The sequence below is a fragment of the Epinephelus moara genome, chromosome 1 (assembly GCF_006386435.1).
Source record: "Epinephelus moara isolate mb chromosome 1, YSFRI_EMoa_1.0, whole genome shotgun sequence".
In the NCBI taxonomy this organism is placed as follows: domain Eukaryota; kingdom Metazoa; phylum Chordata; class Actinopteri; order Perciformes; family Serranidae; genus Epinephelus; species Epinephelus moara.
In genome coordinates, this window is record NC_065506.1 from 15,068,897 (window position 1) to 15,094,020 (window position 25,124).

General features: G+C 43.2%; 1 protein-coding gene across 1 annotated transcript in view; it reads right to left on the minus strand.

The window, feature by feature from the left end:
• Positions 1-21,944, minus strand: part of fto (FTO alpha-ketoglutarate dependent dioxygenase) — an 84,638-nt gene extending 62,694 nt beyond the window's left edge. Inside the window, exon 1 of the mRNA XM_050044266.1 lies at positions 21,881-21,944. Coding sequence (XP_049900223.1) covers positions 21,881-21,922 — 42 coding nt within the window. The 5' untranslated portion in view covers positions 21,923-21,944. The remainder of the gene's footprint in view (positions 1-21,880) is intronic.
• Between the last annotated feature and the right edge of the window lie 3,180 nt (positions 21,945-25,124).

Sequence of the window (25,124 nt, forward strand, 5' to 3'; positions counted from 1 at the left end):
AGCCAGTTAGCACCAGAGTTGGGTATAGATTACTTTTTGCAGTAACAAGTAACGAGATAGTTACTTCCGTTACTTTTAGAACGCTGGTCCTTCAGCCACGAAACAGCAACGGCTGTCGTTTGGTTCTAATAACGGAGATAACGTTAAACCTATCAGTCTGAAAGAAGCCATGGAGCATGTGGCTCGCTACGTGGTCGGAGAAATGCTGCCGTTGTCTACGGTGGAGTCTAAATAGGTGGAGTAGGACTCCCTGACAGACATATTTCAGACTCAGGACTTGCATTATGCCTGGTACACACTACGCTCGTACTCACCAATTATCCCCGGTCGTCTTTCACGGTGTGTGTGATGTCATCGGGTTATTCTTGTCCTGTTTTTATCACTTTTACTATTATTTGAGTCAGATGGCAGGAGCTACATTTGAAGCGCCATACGTAAACTGTCAAGCTACTGTATCTTCCACAGGAAGTTCTGACAAATGTTTCAGAATAAAAGCCTATTTAGAAAATGGAGGGATTCTCTCAGCCGAGGTTATAAGGGGCTTTTAATTTGAAACAAGTGTTGAGTTTGAAATGACGGTGCGATATGTTAACTTTACAAAGACAACGGAGCGGATAAAAAGTAAATATATAAACACACAGAGGGATTAATAAATAACGGACCGTCTATAATGTAGTTTGTTTCAAATGAAGCTGGGAGCCTCTGCAGTTGTGGTGAGTAAAAGCCCCGCCGCTATTTGTTAATGTTATTACTTTATGTCCGACCGTGAGGATGTACCATTGTTTGCTAGCTTGATGCTAATGACAGTAACGTTAACTCAGCGGGTTGACAAAGTGCCTCTGCTGTTTCACACCATCATTTCCCCCTTTTACTCTGTGTGGTAACATCCCTAGAGGAAATATTAAAAACGCTGGGGTGTTGTTGTCATACAGTTGTCTACGGCAGCAGATCGTTCTGTGTTTCTACTGGTCAAAGTGACAGCTGTGATGGGAGAACTGGATCTCAGTGAAGGGCAAGTGGTCCATAACTTTAATTTTGGAGACAAAAAAATGTAGGCTTAGCGCCCTGTGGTCCATTGCCCAATAGGAATTGTAGAATACTCAAAAGTACTTTAAAAGTGCTATAGGAATTGTAGAATACTCAAAAGTACTTTAAAAGTGCTTGAGTTACTTTTCTCAGGGAGTAACGGTGGAAGTACTTTTAAAGTAATTGAGTTACTTTACTCAGGGAGTAACGCAGTGAAGTAACTGGTTACTTTTTTAGAAAGTAACGCAGTAACGTACTTTGATTACCTTTAAAGTAACCCTTACCCAACACTGGTTAGCACATTAACAACACAACCTGGTGTTGAAAGGACATATTTACTGTGCGCTCGCGAACGATAACACAGACAATCACAAACTGTTTTTGCAAAGAGCTCAATGGCGAAAAAAAAATCTTACCTATTTCAGAAGTTTTTTCAATTTCATGCCCTCTTCACTTAAGTCATTTGTTTCCTTTCCTCATTTCCATCTCCCCTTTGTCCACTGAGCTAAACTGACCATCAGAGTGATTTCATTCACTTAAAGGCTCTGCCATCTCTAACGCTGATTCAACATGCTGAATCTGTTAAAAATAAAGCTAACAAGGGCCGACTAATGCCAAGTGTGCGGGACACACCGCAAAAACTAAGGAGAGAGACATTCACAGATGGCCCGACATTGACCAACAGTCAACTGTCAGCTTGATGTTTCACGGCCCTGAGATTAAAATGCCTGGACTTTTGGTCAATTAAGACTTTACTTAAAAAAAAAAAAAAAATATATGATTAAAAACTAACAAGGAAATCTAACACAGGACTAAGACTAAAAAATTGCTGTCAAATAACATTAAAAACCCCAAACTGTTGGCTTTTAGCTTTCCTGTCAATATTTTTTTCTTTTTTCTGGATATGTATTTACAGATTCAATTTAGCATGTAGGTCGAGCCTACATTCACAAATCACGTTTTATGCAAAGTCGTCCATCCAAGCTCATGCAAATGAAATGGATCAAATGTTTATGTTAAGGTTTTAAGAACATAATCCTCAGCATGTTTCTCATATCGACACATATGACAGCTGCATTACAGGGGTCAGATTCAATAAATCATATACATAAACCTTTTTTTCCCCATTTAAAGTTAGAAAACAAAAAAAGAAAGAAAAATATACCCAGAAATAACGGGATGAAAACCATGCCATTAACCACCGCGCATTGTTGTTGTTGTTGTTTTGTTAAATCGATGAGGTGAACATTATGTATATATTGACAGACACGTTCAGTATGTGTTCAGTGGGGGTCCACAGGTGGGGTACGTTATGACAAATGGCAGACAGGCCGGCTCTGGCCCGTTAATTGTTGTTGGAGGCTGAAGGCTGCGTTGCTCATTTCACCCCGCGACAGGTCGGCGGGGGACGTGATCATTAATATTAGAACATTTCCATCCATCTACCTGAACAAGAGGGCAGTCATTTAAAGGGCTGGCGCTGGGCAGACCTTTCACGCCCTGTTTATAACACTGATCTAAGCACATTACCAGAGCTGTGGGGGACCACTGCCAGCAATTAATTACATTCGCACACACATACACAACCTTTATTGGCGCCCAGTCACATCTGAAAAATGTCACATGTTTGAGATAAGGTACACATCCGGTGTGCCATTTTAACTAAACATCAAAAGTCCTCTCACTCTGTCTTAGTAAGCCATGTGCACACTTTCTCACACACACACTTACTTAAAGCCACTCTCCCCGTCATCCCAGGGTACGTGTAATTCTGTCAGGTGGAGAGTATGTGTGCATGCGTGTGAGAGATGAAGAAAAAAAAGAACTGGACCTCATCTGTTTTTTGATCTCTCTCAGTGCACCTGACAAGCTTACAGAGAGACCCAGGTTTCCAGATCAATCATTCAAAAGTATTTACAAATGCACAAAGCCAGACACCGACAGGTTGGCACATGGCCACTCTGTTTAAGTGCTTTTCAATGTGTCTGTGGTGTCAACATCTATTTCACACTTATCTACACCTCAAAGGGGAAAAAAAGATGTTTCAGTGACCTTTAGCAAGTGTCAAATCTGGAGTGAAGAGGGGAGGAAAAGACGAGCGGGAGAGAAGGGCGATTTAAGAGATCTGTCCATGTATGCCTTACATAACCTTTTTATTTATCCGGGGGAGATTGACTGAGCACGCTCTTTATCAAAAACATACTAGCGGCTTCACACTTGCATTCTTACACAATTTCACACACAGGAGCAGCCTGGTACATCTGAAGATTTCTGGTGGACAGAAAAAAAGTTTTTCTGTTCTTTGCTGGAGGAACTGGGGGGTGAAACATCTCGTTCATGGCCATTTTGAGCTGTACACCCAGTGCAGGATTCAAACTAGCAGCCTCGTTGTCACATATGAACTGTTGGCCACCACCACCAATATGCAAGGGCCTAAATTGTTAGTTTGCGGCTGGGCCATAATGTTTCCATTAAGATTATGTCGATCGAGAAAAGCTTTTTAGTTTTCACCTTCAAATTACAACATGCTTTCATGAGGTCAGCTGTTTTCCATGTGGAATGGCCAGTTTTAATGCAGACGCAGTCCCTTGGCATTCAGACAGGGTCCGGGGGAAAGTCAGGGGGAAAGAGTGAGAAAATGAGGAAGGGAGAAGGATGGAGGAAGGGAGGAAAGAGAAGAGAGGAAGGAGAGCGTTGATTGAAAGACTGTGATTAGCAGTTTTCAGCGGGGCACCAGGGCCACTGAGTTGTTCTAACAGGGTTGTCGCGTCTCGAGGTGCAGTCAAGGAGAAGTCAGTGCTTTAGAAAGCTCCCTCAATTTCTCCTTTCCCCCCCGCCCTCCCTCTCTCATTCACTCTCACCACCTAGCCACACTTTTCCTGCCCCTCCAAAAAATCAATATGGCTGTGCAAAGTGCAGCTTGGCCCAGGGGGAGGGCCGGCTAGCTGTAGGGGCTAGATGCGGAGCTTACAGGGGAGGACAAGAAGCGTCCTCCAGGCCTGTCCCACAGGCAGTGTCAAGGACAGACCTGAGTACCAGAGGACTGAGGCCACCAGATTGCCCTTCCCCTCTGCATCTCGCCTTCTCTTTCTCTCTCTCTCTGCTGGCTGGGCTTGGCTGGCTCAGCGGGGCAGAAGAGATCGATAAGCAGGTGAAGCGTTTAAAATCCCCAGCTCCGGAGGCTGACGTTACGCTCCTCAAGAGCCCAGCAGACCAACACATTGCTCAGGGCAGAGCAGCTGGATGGATGGATGAGTGGGTGTACGGTGGTCGCACCTAGTCATTGAAAGGTTTGTGATTTGTGACAATAAACAATTCAATAGCACTTAGCCGTACACAGTGTCTGAGGGGTGTAGAGCCAGACTCTTCACACACACTGCCATTGTCTCAACATGTCACAGATCAGTGGCATTCAGGTGGGTCAGGCAGCCACAGACCAACACACTCTGGTGCTGTATCTCACTGTAAGTCATCCTGCCACAGCTATGATATACCACTATAGATTACAGAAGGAGAAATGGCGTCAAATAAAAAGAAAAAACTGGCATGTACTATCATTGTCAACAGCGGTGTTCCTCATTTCCATACAGTAGGCTTGACGAAGAAGCCTGTACATGATGTGGATGAAGTGTGCAAGGAGGATTTCAGTCCTGCCGCGTGTCTCCATGTGTGAGTGACTGATCAGAGTGGAAGTGGCTTGTGTCTCTAATCCAGTACCACTGTTAGACAGAGCAAAGACCCGGCTCTGTGTACCGCAGCACGGGTTGATCAAACCCATCATGTGACAAGCAACCTCTTCAAATGACGATGATTTCCCAGCTCTGTGTCCTTTCGGCTCCATATTAGATCATCTTCTGACACTACTGAGTCTGGTACTTCATCTGGGATAAAGATGATGTGCAATCCGACCGGAGGGGCTGGGAGTCAAGGGTAAACGAGGGGCTGAGACAGGGGTACCGCGCCGGATTGGCTGACAGCTGTGACAATTATCATGTGGTATATTATAACCTTATGCTAAACACAAGATTTTAAAACGTATGTTGCTTGACAAAACTCTTCAAAGGTATTTTACCATCAACGCAGCTGTGTGTCACATTCACACGTAACACATAAAATGAGCCATTTTGTAGAGGGGTAAAAAAAAGCAGATCATACAACACATCACAAATACAGAGGGTCCTGTCTGCTTCAATTTTTCCAATCCATCAAAATATGACTAGTTGTTCTACTTTTCCGCTATCAGCTATATCATTTTTTCTAAAGACAACCAGACAGACAAGCTCTTGAATTATTTGCTGAGACCTATTTGTCAGAACTGATTTTTGAATATGGTATTATTAACAAGATACAGCAGTGGGCTACGTTTAAATGCCAACAAGCATCTAAGCCACTGGAAAAACATATGGCACAAAACAGATGTGGACTAAACAACCAGGACAGGTCTAATTCTATCTCATGTAGTCTTTGACCCAGATAAACTGGCATTATGATGTGACCTCAGATTAATATTGAATTAAAGACCGAATATCATTTGTGGCTGTTTACACGACCGTCAGCCCGTCTTCCTGGAATCCTGAAGCAGATAAGTTTGCTATAATGGCATTAGCCAAATCCTGAAGTATAGCAGACGGCACTTGTCTTGCTTGAGAAGCCACCTCATTTCTTTATTTATTTTTCCTTCACTCATTCTGAACAAAGGAAAATATTCTACCAGGAATTGAATAGCTTAATCCTCTTTTCACTCTTCCCAGTAGCTTGAATGGTGACAGATTAACATTCTGGAGGTTTACAAACCCAGCCATTTGAAAATGTAATTGCTGGTGCCACACTGCATGCATGTGTTTAAGTTGAGAGTTAATATTAAAGCTTAAAATACACACATGCACTCAAGTCAGGGGGGTGGATGTGGCCAGGTTGGGCCAGACCCAAGTCACTTAAGCCCAGGCAGGATGGGCCATTCTGTCACGTATGTATCAGGGAGTCGCAAGCTGTCCCAAACCCCGCGCTAGGCGCCATAGTTACTGTTCACTTCTGCTAATTATTACAGCCAATCAGAGGGGTTAACGGGGCGGAGCCTGGCCAGACCATGTTCTGGGGCATTTAACAGCTGGCAGGAACGGAGGTGAATGCATTACACACTGCCCTCATCCAATAAAAATAAAACACCCTGACATCTGAGGTGTACTTAGCACAGAGGGAAGGGAGGAAGTAAGGGAGGCAAGACAGGCGGGAGGAGGAGAGGGAGGGGAGGAGGAGGGTGGGGGTGGGGTGAAGGGGAGAGAGAGAGAGCATCTGATAACATGATGTCCAAGTGCCACCTAGTGACAGCTTCCCAGCTTCTCTGGTCCTTAAGGCTCCAGAGCTTCAGGGGTGGGGGGTGGGAGGGTGGGGGGTTGGGCATACGAAGCAACCCAGGACAGAGGGACCGGATATTAGCAGCATATTGTTTTATTCTCCCAAGGACATCTCAGCAAGCACCAACGCTTTCCTACTAAACCATTTAAGTTTCAAATCAAATTACAACACACAGTAAAAGGATGACATTCAAAATTTATGTCGATTTTAATCACTGAACATCTTGTTTCCAGAGACCAATCAAGCAAAAACTCAGCCATCCTCAAGTGACCCCACTGTATGTTCAGTCGGGGAAGCGGGCCTGTAACACTGCACTGGTATGCCGGTGGCCCTGGGCTCCTAGGTTCCCTCCCCTCATTAACCCAGGTATAAATCACACTCTGCCAGTGCCCAGAGGTGAGAAGGATGAGAGTGGAGGTGAGCTTGAAATAATGCTTATGTCACGGCGGGTCAGCCCTCCATTATGGCCGTTTCAAAAACTATTAATCTTGCTTGTAGTCAGTGGCCTAGAAATAATTACTTCATCTAACCCATGTAATACAGCATGACCAGCAGTCGAGCCTGGTCAATTTGAGGCTGGGGAGGCAGGATGGGGGGACGGCGGAGAGGTTGTGGAGAGACAGAGAGAAAGAGAGAGGGAGTGTGCGAGACGGGGGGGAGAGCCACAAATTACCAGGCCTTGTCTCCTGCTACTGGGTGACTGATGTCCTGCTCACTTCAGCTGTGGCCTTTTACACTCTCAACACTGATTTAGATAGATACACACACACACACACACACACATAAGCACGCTCTGAAAGGCAGATCATGTACAAGCACACATATGTACCCACATTAATCTGTGATTAAATACACACATGTTGAGGGAGGAACACACAAATCACATTATTTTAAACAAGAGTTCAAAACCCTTTCAAAATTAGACACTTTAACACTGAATTAAATTTGTTTTAGTTAGCACGCAGAGTTGACCCTGATAAAATTCCAAATGGCTACCATTTAACACTATATGATACTTTATATAACTGATCAACAAGTTTTTACTCAATTGTACAAATATGCTTAAAATGTGCCCCAAAAAAATATTGATAAATAAAAACATTGCCGCAGTCCAAAATAATCATAAGCAATAAAGTTAGATAAGGCTTCTAAGACTGTTTTTATTTATCTATATTTATGGTTGTAAAATAGTTTGAGATAGTTGTTCTTTTTACATGAGAAATGAAAACTGAGAAGGGGGTCAAATTATATAAGTGTACACTTCTTCCTACTCCTTCACTTGCACGTCTGTTAATGTTTTGTTTCTATCTTTTGTTTTGCTCGAAATAAAGTCATTCATTCATTCATTTATTCATTCATTCATTCATTCATTACTAACTGCCATATCAATTCTAGTATTACAGTGTACTGTAGTTTTGCATGTGGTTTGTCCAAGTGGTGTTGCCGTACCTCAACAATTATTGTCAAACAGTGAACTGTCTTCATATGATAAATAATATATATGATATTAGTTCTCAAATTTAAATCTTTTTGTCAGGGGTGTGGGGGGTGAGGGGGATCCCCCCCCCCCCCAACATTGACTACATGGCTACGGTCACCTGCTATCCACAATTGAACTTTGCATTTAATTTCTCTCTTGACAGATAGCAATTTTTAAGCAAAAAACATATGTTTGTATTGTAAAACATATGTTAAAATAATGCCACCAAAATATACCAGTAAAAATATTTTCTTGAGATATCAGTCAGGAGCAGTTTGAAAGCCATGATATAGTACACGGGAATTCAAACCCCACACTGTGGGTAAACACAGGAGCTACTGCAAACTCAGCCTCCATGAACGTCACAGGAAGTATGTATGGAGTGACATAAATAAATGCAGCCCTCCAGTGGCTGTCACAGCTGGCATTGCAGGTGCAAATTTAATTAGTCAAGGTGAAGTCTCCCTTGTTGTCTGAGAGGGGGGGGGTCCTCGCCATGCACGCCTGTAAACACGCACTATATCCTAATCAGGTGTCACCGCGGCGTTTGATCAGCCCGCGAAAACTTGTCACGAATCCCCGGCAGAGAGTGGGCCGAGGGGGAGAACAAAGGAAAAGAGCTGTCATGAGAGAACAGGGTGGCGGTGGTGATGGCAGTGGCAGTGGATGAAGAGAGTTTGCCCATTAGCAGTCTCTGTCGCCTATCTCTCTCCCACTCCCCTTAACGTCTCTCCTCCTCTTGTTTTCTTTCTTTTCGCTATGTGGCTACCTACAGCACACACCTTACTGCATCCCGTCGCAGCTCTGCGTCTGTACTTCCACTCTGAGGAAATCTCAACCACAGCTGTCACACTCATGCTTCACAACCGCCAACAAAGCTTCCAAAAGAAAACCCCAAAGTAGTACACTACTTTTGTTTACCTCCCCAGAAAAAAACCCACACATGTACAGAGATACAAGCTGCGCTCGTTTTGTTTTTATCAAGCACCGTTCTAAGTAGTTGGGTCCTCCTGAAAAGACTGGAGAAGTAGAGGCAGACATGCTGTTCTTCTCCCACCCAGCGCCTCCAGGCTGCATTGAGGCAGTGCAGGAATACACGCGCCATTAGATACTGTTTACCTTTCAGTTTGGGTGATATTGAATACATTAGCCGATTGAACCTCATAAGAAACACAGGCGAGTGACAAGGCCCAATCGTCTTTGCGACTACCATGGTAACTGAGATTACAGGCTAACAAAGAGCAGACAGGGGGAAAAAATATTTAAAACCCGAATAGTGATACATAAATTAATTAAAGGACAAAAAAACAAGTGGAGAATTAAAGTTGGAACATCTGTCAGCGACTTAGCTTCCCAACGTAATACCAGTGTTAGAACATTTATACCCTTGAAGTTAATGATCCCCTCTTTAATTGACAGTCAAGGAAAACTGGCTGCGGCAGCATCCTGCCGAGACGCCGATAAGAGCCCCCCCCCCTTCCCAAAAATAAAATAAAAAAACAGTTTAAAGAACCTTGGCACTAATCCCTATTGTCATCCCAGCGCAGCAGAAGGACTTACAAACACAGATAACTCTGCTGAAGCTGTCTATTTCTCAGGAGTTATGGGGACAGCCGAGCCGCTGCGCGCCTCGAATCAGTCACTCAGATTAGCCCAATCCCTCTGTGCTGTCAGTCAGGCAAGACAGTAGCCTGTCACCACATTTACATGAGTCCATCTCATATGTGACAATGCCCCCTATATATGACAATGGCTGCGAGGAAGGGGTCCACTCGCTGGAAGATAGCGGGTGTACAGTATATGGCAGACGGGCTGTTGTTGGATTAAGCTCATGGCATGCGCAGCGCTCGTGTCTTCCCTGACACTCCAACAACAAGTTTAAGGAGTCTTAATCATCGCTGTTTTTTTTCCATCGTGGAGAGAATGTGGGAGATGTATGTCAGATGAAACACACACCTACACTGACAAACACAGATACACACACACACACACACACACACACACACACACACACACACACACACAGGGATAAACTTCAAAAAACTTGGAGGTACAGAATGACTTTAGCTTACCTAGTTTATGTCTTTCCCAACGTTGACTTTAATCCACCTACTTCACTTAACATAATGAAGCTCAAAGAATAAAAGGGAAAACAACATAAAATTAAGTACACCCTATAGAAAACATCTGGATCAGTTTTCATCTTGAATAAACACAAGTATGATGGAGATTAAGAGGCCCACCCTAAAACAAATCTCTCTAAAAAAAATTAAAAAAAAAAAAACTAGAGAAGACACAAACTTTGGGGTGTCAAATTATTAAGGGATTAGTTTCTGCGGAGTATGAGTTTGTACTTTTAAATGAATGTGTGTTACTTGCTGGCACCTGAGCGCTCACAGTGTGCTGACTGCTTTTTATGCTTCTGTGGCTCACTCCACTTCAAATAGTCCTGCAACAAATGACAGTGGATGCCCTCTACATAACAGGGCCAGGGCAAGCATGACACAGGGGTTGACAACTGAACCCTCAAACTCCCTAACCCCTACCCCTGCCATGGCACACGCACACACGCACACACAAATAGCCCCGAAAACAGCCCTGACATGACCGCTCAGCAGCCCTTCCTAACCCCTCCTTGTGTTTTTTCTCTCTCCATCTCACTGGAGACAACCCTCAATTCAGGACCGTTTTAGCCAGGCAAGTGGATGTGACCCGCTGCCCCCCAGTCAGGCTCATCTGAATAAACAGAGCTGGAGAAACAGGCAGAGGAGGGAAAATCTGCCTACATTATGATAGGAGGAGAGAAGATGGGATTCAGCCAAGGGGCTCCTTTCTTTATGCACGTTTGATCAAGTGCTTGACAGCGCCGGTGGATGGAATTACGGACTGTTGAACAGAAAGTTGTGGTGTGGGTGTAAGTGTGCGTGGGCGTGAGTGTGTGTGCAGTTCAGTCTGGACAGCTGGGTTTCCGTGGCCTGACAGTGTTGGGCTTGTGACAAGCCTGCCGCACCACACCACCACATACAAAGCGCAAACCCGCCCACCAGCCTTCGCAGTCCATCACTCAGGACGGCGGAGGGAAGCGCCGTGAGAAGAGGTCAGATGTGGAGGAAAGAGGTGGGAGGAGAGAGGAGAAGAGGATGAGGAGGAAGAGGAAGGAGGGAGGGCTGGTCAGGGGTTAAGTGTAGAGAAGACAGCGATGAAAGGCAACTGTCATGCACCAGTGCTCGCCCAGGAGCACCTGTCTCGAGAAGAACATGCAAAGTGTGCCGGTCACGTCCTGACAATACCCCCACTTTTCTACACGCACACATAGATCCGCACACACACACTCACACAAGCTCACAGAAAAGGGCTGATGCTCCACCGTTGGAAAGGCATCGCCTGTCTGACAGCATGCCAGTCAAGCTGTCGTTGGCTCCTTCGCATATGCAAGGAAAAGTTAGGCTGATGAAGAAAAAACACACAGGGGCTCAGAGGAAAAATCACTGAGACATGAACAGACTACCTGAAGTGAGGAGACACTTCTCAAAGACTTGATGCAGAGTAAATGCTGGAACGGGCAATACAAAAAAGCTCCATGAAAGCAAATCCTGGATAACCAGGACACCTACTGCAGACTGAAAGTTAGTGTGGTTATTAAAGTCCTCAGGTGGAGACAGCTATCCAAAACACCTGATGGGACAGGGACTAAAGATACCTTTTCAAAATGCTTTCAGTATTGTCTTCAATTAGACAGGCAGTGTTACACAGTAATTAGATTAATGGCCAATGTTATTTCAACTGAATCATCATTTAAATGAAGAATTTCAATATGTGATTTCCATGGCCTAGGAAAGTTTGATTACTATTTGTGAAGATGAGCTACTCTCCTTTAAAGCCAGAAACCACAGAACTAAGTCTCAAATTTGTGATGTCATCAAGTATTAAAGGTCCCGTGTGTAGGACAAGGGGGCATGTATCGACAGAAATAAAATCTATTTTATAATAAGTATGTGTAAGTAAGTGCATGAAAAAAGGTTGTTGTGTTTTCTTTACCTTAGAATGAGCCATTTAAATCTATCTTTCTATGGAGATTGGCATGTTGCGCCACCATTTTTTCTACAGTAGCCCAGAACGGACAAACCAAAGACTGGCTCTAGATAGGGCCATTCATGTTTTTGTGTTTTGGAGAGGAAGAGACCTCTGTGAATTATTTGGCTCCCAGTAAAAACCTCATGAACTTCAAATATCACCGCTTTGTCAGTGGACTTTTGTATCTAAATATGACGCCCTAGGTAACCTCCTGTGTCTTTTGTTGATGTTCCAGGGCGGTGCATCAATTCATGGTTGTTACATTGTGTCTTTTCAAAATAAACTTCCATTTTCTCAGGAAATGTACAGTTTCTGCTTGTTAGATGCACAATCTTTCTCAAAATACACTTACAATGTAGACAAAAAACTTAACTTTCCATGTATTTCCTTGTGCAACAAAGCATGTGGTTTGGTTTAGAAAAAAACAACATAGTTTGAGTTAAAGGCCCTGACACACCAAGCTGATGGTCGGCTGTCAGTCAATGTTGGGCCACCGGTGAGCATCTGTCGTCCTAGTGGCCCTCAACTGCCCTTGTCAGATTTTTTCAGCCAATTCAGCATGTCAAATGGGTGTCAGAGACAGTGGAGCCCATTTGTGAATGAAATCACTCTGATTAGCAGTTCAGCTCAGTGCACCGGAAGAGAAACAGAAGTGAGGCAAGTAAACAAACGGCTAAAGTCAAAAGGGAATCAGATCAAAACAAACTTGTTATATAAGGTAATGGATGATTATATAAGGCACGTTTTTTTGGCCTCTGAGGTCATTAGCAGAAACATTTTATGATAATTTGTGTTATTGTTCACTAGTGCACAGTAAATGTGATTTGTTCCCTCAACACTAGATTTTGTTAATTTGCTAACTGGCGGATTAGCATCATGACAGCCTTCTGGTTTCCCTTTTAGAATGATGGTTACAGACTACAGCTGCCTGCTGATATGGAGAGTACTTGCTGGTTGGCCATTGTTTGTAGTTTTTGCGGTGTGTTCATGTGCAACCTTTTGGCTGACATGAGGTGATGCAAAAGTCACCTTCTTCGCTGCTGGTTCTTGGATGTCAATCTGGTGTGTCTGGACCTTACAACTCACACCAGACGTGAACAGCAGACTCAGGTGAATGTCCAGGGTATGTTAGACCCATCCACCTCCCCTCCCACCAGTCCTATAGTGACTTTCCAGCTCTTTATATAACATAATTACTGACAGCGTTATAAGCTGATGCCACTCGGCAGCGTTACAAGATGATGGTGCCTGGTGGTGTATCATACTGCTGCAAAAGGTGCCTTTGCGCTGTATCTCACACCAAAGTCACTGATCAAGCAGCAGTATTTGACGAGATGCGAATGAAAACTGGCTGGATGACACAGTAGCAGGTGCTAAGCTAGCAGTCTGTTCCTGGCATGCCAAACAGCATCGGAGAAACACAAATTTGAAACATTAAACTGCTTTACTCAGTGTTTTCACTGGTTTAAATCACTTGTCCATTTGTTATGGAGAGGATGACACCTCTAAGGATAATTCGGCTCCTGGTAAAACCACCTAAACAATGAATACTGAAGGAATTCTAACCAGGAGAACTTTCAGCTAGTTGCAATCTAGTCTCGGCACCAGACAATCAGAGATCTCCGCCTTCTGATAGTCTGGGGACACTCCTTTCTAAAGTGTGTTTAACACACCGGCGAAAACGGCCGGCAACAAAGCAACGCCTCCTGCATTTTTGAAAAGGACACGCCTTCTCGGAAATGTGCGCTCCCCCTTTTCTCGTCCGCAAGGAAACAAACACACAGAGAGCTTGAAAATGGATGCTGAGAGATTTAACTCTGTTTAATCAAACGTGTGCTCATCCGTAAAGAAAATATTTTTTCCAGTGGATGTCTTAGTTACAACATGATTGAGCTAACTGGAGTAGTTTCATGTCGTATCCGACAACGGGAGGCTTTTAACAGATGATGTCCTGTTGTTAGCTTTGCTGCTAGCGTTAGCTGTCCCTGTCAGCTGCAGCCACTGATGCTTTCTAGACATTGTGATTTCCCAAAACTGAATAAATACCACACATAGCAACACAAAACTGCTTTGCTAGCTCAATCATGTTGTAACTAAGATATCCGCTGGAAAAGATATTTTTTATACGGACAGTTTAATGAGTTATTACCTATTACAGACACCGCTAACGGCTAACAGCTAACGGTTAGCCCAGCTAAACGTGCACACAGAAATAGTAATGTTTGTTCAATCATTGTGTTTATAGACTTTACAAACATCGGATTAGTCTAAACGGTGATACAGTGATGTGAAAATGTGATATATAGGCTATATATATATATAGCTAAAAGCTCTGCTGGTTTTCTACCGGTAAGTATTTGTAAACAACAAGGCAATTCCCTCTAACGTTATAGTCCGGCCGGACGGATGAGTCATGGCCTTGTAAAAGATTATGTTTGTTTCTTTTAGTTAGTGAGAATGTGTCGCCGCAAACGCGACAAACATCCACTAACTTTGACGGCATTTTCTGCGAGCGTGGCTGAGCCATTTTGTACCGCTGCACGTGTTTCTAGTGGGACTATGTTCACAAGCACAAGAGTTCAGCAAGCCACCGAAGGACCGCCCTGCAGATTTACTATTGGTTCTGCAACGTAGGGAGTTTTTTTAAACTCTGAAATTGTATCCGCCCATCTAAACACAAAATCAGGGAGAAAGTCATCACTCTTTAGTTAAGCAAAGCGTCTAAAGACTGACTTGTGAGTCTAGTTGCAATCTGCAAACCTCACTGCTAGATGCCACTTAATCCCTCTCCCCAAGAGGGAGAGTTGTTAATTTTAACTAATACTTTTGGACTGCCGTAGATCATAAGAATGATGTATGAATTTAAAAAATGGGAAACTGCCTTTGTTATGCTTTTTTGCAATTGCAACCATGGCAATGGTAACTTCTTTGCTAGTTGAACAACATACAAAATTGAATCCCTAGCTGACACCATTTTTATCAAAACTTTCCTATTAAGTAAAACTGTGCTGTATTACAAAATCACATTTTGTTAGTTTTTACAAGTAGAAACTACCTGTGTTATTTTTGGTAAGCAGGGGAAGCCAAGTATACCTCCAGCTGGCTAAGCTAATTGCAATGCTAAAACCTGGCACTGGCTAAAAGGAGGCACTCTGTATGCTCAGCCTCTACAAAGCACTAAGCTAAACGCCAGGTATTTTAACACACTTTCATTGCTCATGTTTATGGAAAAGAACTTATGATGTACAAATTAACAGTTAGTATTTACAGCGCCCTGTGAACTTGGTCTCCTGCAGCTTTTGTGAATGAAGGGTTTTGGACTTTCCATTGAAACCAGATGTTGGGCAACACCGTAGCAGTAGGCACTTCTACTTTATTGGAAAGGTGAGTCATTACAAAGGAAAATAAATTCACAAATAAACAGCACAGAGACTGTTCTGTCTGATGCAGGTGGTTTTGCATAGTGAAATCATTTTATTAGAGTTAGCTAAAATTAGCAACAACCAGGGCAGCTAGGATGCATTCTGGGTTGCACTGACTGTTACTGACATTTTTGCTTTGAAGGCTGAAACTGAATAGGTGTGATGCAATATTGCCTCTGTAATTGTTAATCTTTCCAATATCCATGGTGCTAAACAAGTTTATTGAAGTTTTTTATCCCATATGTTCTGTTAGCATTCACACAAACAGCAGCCTTAACACACACACACACACACAAGTATAGAGAACCACAGCATTCAAAGACACCAATACCTCACACTTAAATCCGTCAACCTACACAAAACCCCACACATAGTGTACATTCACACACACGCCACCAGAATGCCAAACAAACAGAAATGGAAAATAAGGACTCACCCGGATCATAGCCTCGAGTGGCTAATGAACCCCCTGGAGACTCTGGCCTCTGTGTATGAGTTGAGAGGGTCATTCCCATGTTTATTCAGCACCAGTCCAATGAACCACCGCCATCTATTGATTGAGCTGATTATTCTATGTCTGTCTTGTGACGGGACACATGCATGACAGATGAACCCTACTTGGGCAGGTCACATTCGATGTAATCTCATTGAATCTGACGGCTGATCTGGTCGGCCAGTTTGCATGATCCACATCACGTTCCTTGTTTGCGACCACGCTGACATCTGTGGCTAATGTCTCAACACTAATAGGAGGTGCTCGGTAGGGGCTGTCAAACACGTAAGCTGTCAAGGGCTGTTTGGACAATCCTAGTGACTGTTTCCAGGGAGTAAATGGTAAACATAGCAATATACCCAAGTATTGGTACCTATAGTGGTGTGTCACTAGCACAATATACCATAATGGTTTTAAGCAATCAAGCTTAAATATCATTTCTTAAATTGGGAAGGAATGAAGGCTGCTATAGGAAATCAAACTAAGCTGGTTTGCATGAATGCACAACATGATTATTGCTGCTCATATCTGTGGAGATAAGTTCTATTTTGCTTTTGGTAGAACTCTTTTTAAATTTTGCACCTTGGTTCATGCCAACCAGTCAGAGCTGAGGAGACTGAAGCCGTTGCTGCAAATGTCCCTTGCAATTGCAGCGTGACTCACTTTGGCGTTTGATCCCCGAAATCACACCAAACCTTATGCCTAGAATGAGGCTATCTCTGTTTTTCCATTTAAATGTTCAGTAAGATCACAGGTCCTCTCAAGCACATATGGAAGTCCGTGACAGGCCATCTTAACCATGTACCCTGAGACAATGCAGGCGGGGCCGTAAAAGTTGATATCCTTCCAGATGCAAACCAAATGTAGACATCGTGCACCTTTAAAATGTCATGCATTCAACACAGACCATTATAAAAGAAGGTGCTAGGAAGTGAGGTCACAACATGCAGGGTTTCTCATATTGATCATGAGAAGCTAACCCAACACCTATATGGCTAATAACCACATACACCATGACATGGTTCTCTGTCATCAACAAAGAACCATTTCATGGGTAATAAAGACTAACTTGGCATCATTTTGTCTCAAGGAAACAGCTTGCTTGTGTCACCAGTTGTAGGGCATTAAGACTTGCCCACCAAAACGCTTACTGCAGCTAGAGATGAAATGGTATCAAGACTTAATATCACACTTACAGTTAATATTATCACAGCTATCAATATTATCATGGTATTATTTAAATGTGCCGAAATGTCCAAAAAGTACTGATACACACTCACATCATTTCACCAAGGTTTATACTGAAAACTACAAATAAAATTTATTTGCATAAACATTGATATAACATAGCCAATACCTTATGTAAACATATGAACGCTATATCAAATGTGTATCAAAGATAGCCTGTCTTTGAAATGGTTGCTCAAGTGTCTGTGTCACTGTTAATGAGGACAAGGAATCAGTAGCGTCACTGGGTTCGCCTGCTGCACGCCCACGGCAATAGCAAAACAAACCCACACTGCATGCTGCACCTTTGCACCTGCATCTGGGAGTTTTTTAAAGTGCAGTAATTAAAATTTAAAAGAGTAATACCAACCGTCAGGGATTTTACCATGGTTTATCGTAAAATTGTTAAGCGTTTCATCTCTAACTACAGTGCTCCAACATTTTGTTAGTTAAGGTCAAAGTAGAGAATCTATAGGCTAAATTTAATGAACAAAAAACAATAAAACAAAATAAAGCAATAGTGTAAATATCCAAACACACTGCATGTCCTATCTCATTCGTTTCACTCCAATACAAGTTATGACATTCTTGTACCAAGCTTGGCAGGGGAACTAATGCATTACAGTTAAGTATGTTAGCTGAATTACTTTAAAGAGAAGCTTGACTGACCAAGTTGAACTGTAAACAGCTCAGTCCAAATATATGAGCCAAAGATCAAATAGGCAAGACAAGGTAAAGACATGTAGAGGAAAGGCTCAGCAGCAGACTAATCAGCCCCCTCCAACGCTCACACAGAAGATCAATGAAGGACCTGGGGCCTTGGGCTTGCGCTATATTACACACCAACACTTCATATTCATTCATTGATTTTACTTTTCAGAATAGTATATCATTGAACTCCAATGGGAGCAAAAAATAGAGGCCGGGGCTGAGGTCAACCCTCGCGTGGACGGATGTTTGCACAATATTGATGGCGCACACAGAAAGAAATGACTAAATATCTGGATCAATAGCTAGTTTCCCTAGCCACGACAGGTTGTTCCAGATGGAAATATATAAATACTTCTTATGGCTACTGCAGTGGCCCTAACGAACAGGGCTAAATGCCCCCCTTAAGGTAAACTCTTTGATTAGCTAAGGCCAGAGGTGACAAGAGGGGTCTGCTGATGCTACAATGCCACACTTCCAGTGGCCTGAGGATGCTAATGCACACAGGGGCCCAGTAAAGGGGCCAAGGATATGACAGGTCACAAGCCCTGGGCAAAGTGCTCTGTGCTACCTGACCCTCCTATTCATTTGTAATGATGATGGGCCCAGGCTACACCGTTCTCGGTCATGTTCAAGTAATGCATACCCTGAATAATTTAGAAAGTCTTTTCTCCAGTTGTCACATAAAGTCACTTTCTAATTGTAGTAATCAGAACTGGAACTGAGCGGTCCATTATAGTTAGGCCTAAAGAAACAAATTTGCATGTGGAAGTCTCTAATTTTCAGCCACATGAAGCAAGAACGAAGTAGAGTTAAATGTGTTGAGCATTAGGTAATCAACTCAGGCCAAGGGCCTTGTGAAAATCTTGCATCCTGCTGTGGCTGCTGATGGCACATGAGCTGCCTGTTCTTATTTACAGCACAACACTTTTACTGAGAACAACACCCAACCTCACAGCTTCCCCTGCTCCACGGCGGCCAATGGGGCCATAAAGAGGGAGGAACCACATCGTTGCCTGCTCCTTAATTAAATGAAAGCTATAAGGTTCATTTGCCTCCCTTTGTTACACATTGAACTGGCCAGTCCACTGCTGAAGACCTCCCAGACGCCATCCCTGCTTGGCCCTAAATCATGACTGGATAAACTGCCCGGGGTCCCTGCTGGACACACAGCGGCCGCCCAGCGGCAAGGCCAGAGCAGGGCATGCGGTGGATCGACACCTAGCCAGCGATAAGTAATTCTGTAGAGGATTAGTAGCATGATAGCCTGATCAATACTGTGTGCTCAGGCCATTAGGAATGCAGCGAGGAAATGACCCCCTCCGGTAATAAAGCAGGGCATCTGGGTTCTCCTTCATTTGCCAGCTCCATTAGTGTAATGGTATCATTATCTGCCACAGCCGTATTTTTCTGAGCTCTGGCTTTTCCACAGCTCGACCGGCGGGGGTCTGATGAAGCTGTGAGAGCCCCCATGCAGAGTGTTCCCCTTTCTACCATTCTACACGGAGCCAGGTGTAAATCTAGCTCTGTTGGAGCTTATGTGCTACCCTGCCTTAGGTATCCATACCCATGTTTTATGTCAGCACCCAACACTATTTCTCCATTATTGGCTCATTAATAGAGCAAGCAGCATGTAGCTTGGGTTAAAAGGGAGAAAAAGATGGCCGGCAGAGCGCAAAGCTGCTGAATGTGCTGAATCTGACACCCCCCTCTTGCTAAAACACCAGGCCTGACATGACAGGACGTCGGCATTAGTCGCCATAAATCGTTTCCTTTACACTAATTCACGGGCTAACATTTTGTGTGGGAGAATTGATTAACCATGTCTGGATGTGTGGCCACATAATCAGCTTTTACCTCGGTAGTTGTTAATTTAACAGAATTGCCAAGGGAAACACAAACCATTTTAATGAGTGTTCAGAAATTAAATACCCTAAACAGCTTGCACTAGGTGCCACAACCAGAGCAAACCAATGAGGCTGATCTAAGCAATGGGCTGGGCTGAGCCCAAGACCTCACAACATCTGGTGACCCTGTGTGATCATTACTTAGCCTGCCGCTCACACACACACTTCCTGTTTCGACACAGCACTTTATACTTGTCATCACTGTCCAAATGGCGAGCTTGCATCAAAGAAAGCATTAGAACATCGGGTTAAGGGAAAGGGTCAGTGCCGTTTTCACACTTGCCAAGGCATGCGTGGAAATTCATCCTGTGATGACAATACTGGTAAAACAAAACTAAATGTTTTCAATTCATTCGGCTACAAGGTGAGTTAAATGCTGGGAAGGAAATCCATGAGAATGTAGCTATTTGAGAACTTATGGTAGTGCACAAACTTACAAATAGTCTGCGATTTGTCAGGTTGAAACAACAAAGAAAACTGTTAGTGTGTCAAACAATGTCTGATGGATCCATCCACTAGTCTAAATTTTTTTTAAAAAAAAGTGTCAGTTAATGTGGATGGGGTGTGTTTAGATTTCCCTGGGCAGTTAGGCCAACGTCCTACTCTGTGTAATTTAAAGAATATATATATAGACAATGGCATCCCACCTGTCAGTATGCTATAGTGACATGCAGCAGTGAGATTTTCTAGGGAGATTGTGTGTTCATTTGGCACTAATCTGTCGGTGCTTGCATTCCCTAACTCAGAATGACAGTGGACCCATCATAGTGCATCTCTCACTTTGTGCAGCACTGCAGACACACTCACTTACAGGATAAGACAACCACCGTATCCAAGTTATTCGCTATAATAATATCTGTATCATTATACAACCACTGAAAATATTTTCAAAAAGTAGCCAAAATGCATGCAGCTCCTTCCTTGGCTGCTCTACAGTCACATAGCCGTTTTACAATTACAATTCCTCTTGCTCATCCTTTTATTTATCTAAAGAGAAAGGAAGCTAAGCCATTAGGTCTGTGCAGTGCTGCCTGACTGCCTGAGGGCCAGCTGGAATGAGTTCTCTCTCTGAGCCGCTCATCTGGCCGCCATGGCTGCTTTCATAAACAGGAGGAACCACGTCTTACATAGTTTCACTGCTGTCTAACATGATCCAAACATATGTGCCACAGCAGACGGCGTCCAAGTCAGGAGATAAGAGGAGGAACAGAAAGAGAGGCAGACAGACAGACAGACAGGCAGACACTATGACTATGGGCGCAAAAACACATCCCAGGTGCCTTGGGCACAGCAGAGCCTTTTCCTTCCTCTCCTTTAGTATCTCAACAAACCGCAAAGTTACGGTTATACAGCATGTGAAAGCCTGATTAAGCCCAGGTCAGCACGAAACACACGAAACAACAGTTGGGCATCACAGATTACAGACACACCCACCTCTGTTTATTGTGCAAATAATCCTGCACACACCTCACTTTAATACATTAGCAGATCATACAGCTGACATACTTACAGAGGGTAAGAACAGTAATCACTACATTAGCCTATAATTTCTCATTTCTACTGTACATCAGATTACCAGCTTTTATCCTCTGTATCTATAGCAAAGCCTGAAGCAGCTGTGCACTGCTGGCCTGGCACCTTGCCAAATGTGCTGCCCACTAACTTTACCATTTGTTTTCACTGTTGCACCAGGCTGCTGCACTGCCACTACTACACAACTCATTCACTGTTCATTCTCCACAGCAGAAAAGCATCCCGAAATAAGCTGTGACGTTGCCTTTTGTTTGTCTTGCTTTTTATTAAATGCTAATAATTATAAGCGATGCAACAGTTCTGACTTTCACTGTTTTCTCACCGATATCCTACAGACTGTCGCTCATATCGTGTTTCCAGTACATATGGGATGTTGCAAAGACGTTATTCTGCAAGCAACAGCTTCTCCTCGGCAGTGCGTTTACGTGACAGAGCACCGTTTTAATGCAACTGTAATTCTTCATTGTGGAAGACTGGGGGGGAAAAATGGAAAACACAATAAAGGAAACAAGGCAAGGTGAGGTATGCGCTGACATTCACGGCTTTCTAGCCTCCGAAATGCAGCCAGCAGCGTCACATAAGGAGCATTAGATATTCAACGAGCGACAGGGCTTAGAAATATGCCAGACCTTACGGAGAAAAACGCTATCAATACCTTTCTTCTCTTCTCCCCCTCACTGTCACCCGATCTTTTCATGTTCCTGGACTTGTGTTTACACTGCCTCGCTTTCACTAGAGGAGACGCTGGTTGTTGTAGTACGCGTATAGACGGCGTATTAATGTATTATCATGTTAGAAAGGGCACGTGCAAGTGTAGCTTTTCGTGTTAATTCTGTCGGAGACCCTGTGTCAATATTTTAAGTGTACAATGTTTTTAGTGGAGAGACTCATGAGGGTAACGGTATAAACGTAGTGAAGAGAACTACAAATCCCAATGAGAACGTGTGCTCGCGACGGAAGCAGCTTCAGCACGCTCTAGATATTGCACTGCGCAGGTGCAGTGCAGGTTCAGATCTACGAAGTGCGAATACGCCGGTCAAGATAGTTTTAAATCAGTGATTTAAGTTCAACAGCTCTTAAAATGGCTGTGACATCAAAAAGAAGATATAGAACACAAGTGTAAAAGTAAAAGTCACCACTACCACACACTATAACCTCTAATATTAATATTATTATTATTAGTAGTAGTAGTAGTAGTAGCAGTAGGAGTAGTTGTAGTAGTGGTAGTAGTAGCCTAGTAGTAGCTGTGGTGGTGGTACTGCAGTCCATATTACATAGTATAATAATATTATGCTATATTATATTTTATGATAATTTGATGTTTTACATTTTAAAGGTATGTGTTTTTTTTTTTTAAAAAAAGTCAAATATTTTCTTCAAAATATCTTGGTCTTCAACATGGATATTCCATATGTTTCCCCCTTTTTCTAATCAAAAGCAGTGCCACTTTCATCTGTGTAAAAATAGCAATCATGCTTTGAACGTATTCCAGCTCAAGTCCCGCCAGCCGTCTTTCAACTCTTGCATGCATCTCAAATCCAGGTGCTCCTCCGCCGGTGTGGGCTTCAGCCGCGTCAGCCCTTTTCACCTCCCTACCCATCATGAAAGTGCACCGTAAACGCACGGCGTCCATGTGGCTGCCTTTATGCATCACCCACAGTCGAGGTACCCTCCAAAGAGTTCATCCACATTGCTCATAACATGTTTTGAATAGTGCTGAAATGTGTTCTGTCCATTGTTCCCTATCAAAGCACATGTGAAATACATGAGAGGGTTTCACGGATGAAGCAGCCGCAGTGGTGGGAGGGCGGCGCAAGGGCGGATTGCAGGGGTCTGACACACCTGCTACATATTACCATTACAGACTTTGATCAGTGTCTTCATTAGTTTCCTTTGTAATCTCTTTTCTTTTATGGTAGAGCTGACCCAAGTGAGCCGGGTACAGTGATTTAACACACATGTTTCTTTCACCTGTCTTGTAAAATGCTCAAAAGCTCTCCCACTTTCAAAGATGTCGGTGTCTCTGGCATCCCTTACTAATAAACGGAGGGGGGTTCTTTTGATTCCTATTTATAACCTACATTTCCTCTCCTCTGTCCTGGTCTTCCAAGGGGAGAGTATGTTTGAAAAATATCCTTGGAATCATTTTGAGAAAACTATATCCATGTGCATACATATATAGGTTTTTTTTTCACATTAACATATGTCAGCCTATTGTGCCTTTTGAGAGCTACTATCATGGAAAGAAAATCTTACGATGTTGTAAATAATTTCCTTTTTTTTATCTTATAATGTCAAAATCCGCCTTCATCCAACCTCCCTCACCCCGATCTATCGTTACACTATGTTCCTTTTATGCGTCAAACTATCATTCACATGTTCCCACTGTCAATCATCTTTATGGTTAACATGTCAAGGAACAGAGGGTTCCCTGCCTGACTTTTTCAGCTGAGACTGTCAGATCTGGAGCTCTTTGAGTCAACATAATGTATAGGGCCTTTAATGGCAGACAGGCCGCTTACCTTGTCCAACAATCCCTGCAGTAGCTTGGTTTTTAATTCCATCGCTGGTGGCCCATCGGTGGGATAGTGTCAGAGTCCTCACAGCCCCCATGGCTGAGGAATCATATGTGCATAGTGGGGCCTGTTAAATAATTCACAAAGTATATAAACCATTCAAGTCATGTAGTTTAGTTCTCAGTAATGGGGGTTTGTGGATTTCAGAGACAGGGTAGAGGGAAATGCTTTGATCATAATTAGGTGCATTGCTTTAAAAATGCATTTTAATACACTTACAAGTTACCTTATTAAAACTGTAATGCTATTCACGAGACAGAAAATCTCATTATTTTGAAGGAATACGTAGACATTTGTTTACTCTCTTGCAGAGCGTTGGAGAAGAAGATCAATATCATTCTCATATGATAGTGGGATCGATTCCTTCATCTACTGTAACTCGCAGCAAGAAAACAAAAAACATGTTTCCCACAGCTAGTCCTTTTAGTTTTTTTCATTACTGTCATAAAATCTTTTTAAATCCATACCAGTCCGATCCGTCATTACAGCTTTCTTAACGGAACATGTCAAATTATCACTCTTGTGTTCTCACTGTCAATCACTGTGATGGGGAACATGTCAAAGAGGAGAAAGTTCTCTGCATCGTTTTTGCTCACTGATCAGATCTGAGGCTCTGTGAACAATCATAACGTACAGGCGCTTTACATGGAGACAAGCCAATTACCTTCTTCAACAATGCCTGTCATTTGTCCTACAGTGAATCAGGCTCTAAAACAGGCACCTCTCCTCTCATGGCCGACCTGTGGGGTTCAGCATAAGGCGAGGTCATCCCTGTACACACTCTGATGTGGTATCGTATGAGATGGCGGGGGGGGGGGGATCACTTTGAACTTCTTCTATCGTCATATAGCCCTCCCTACTGGTCTGGCCAATATGTTGGTGCTCATGATGGGGGTATGTTTTCTGTTATTGTGCATTGCATCAGATCCGGATGACCCTTTGACAAGGCTCCTTTTTGTGATATAATGAGTGTTTTAAAAAAAAAAAAGCAGCTTGGGAAGAATAAAAGATGAGACAGTGCCAGAATGTACTAAAGCACAGTAAAGGAAGACAGAGACCATTGTGTCGTGTCTGTATTAAAACCAGAGCCCACAGCCCCGCAATCATCTCTCCCCGGTGCTTCAAACTATTGTATAGCCTGAAAAATCAGAAATACAAGAGACAGGCCTCTTTGTGAATAATGATATCTTTCCGATGCAGGAGTTTCTGTTGGGCCACCTAGATTTTATTATTACTTTATCAAGTTAAGCTGTGGTTTCTGTATGAAAGAGAGGAAGCAAACTACTGGGAAAACTGAAAACAATACAGTCGAGCTTTGTCCTG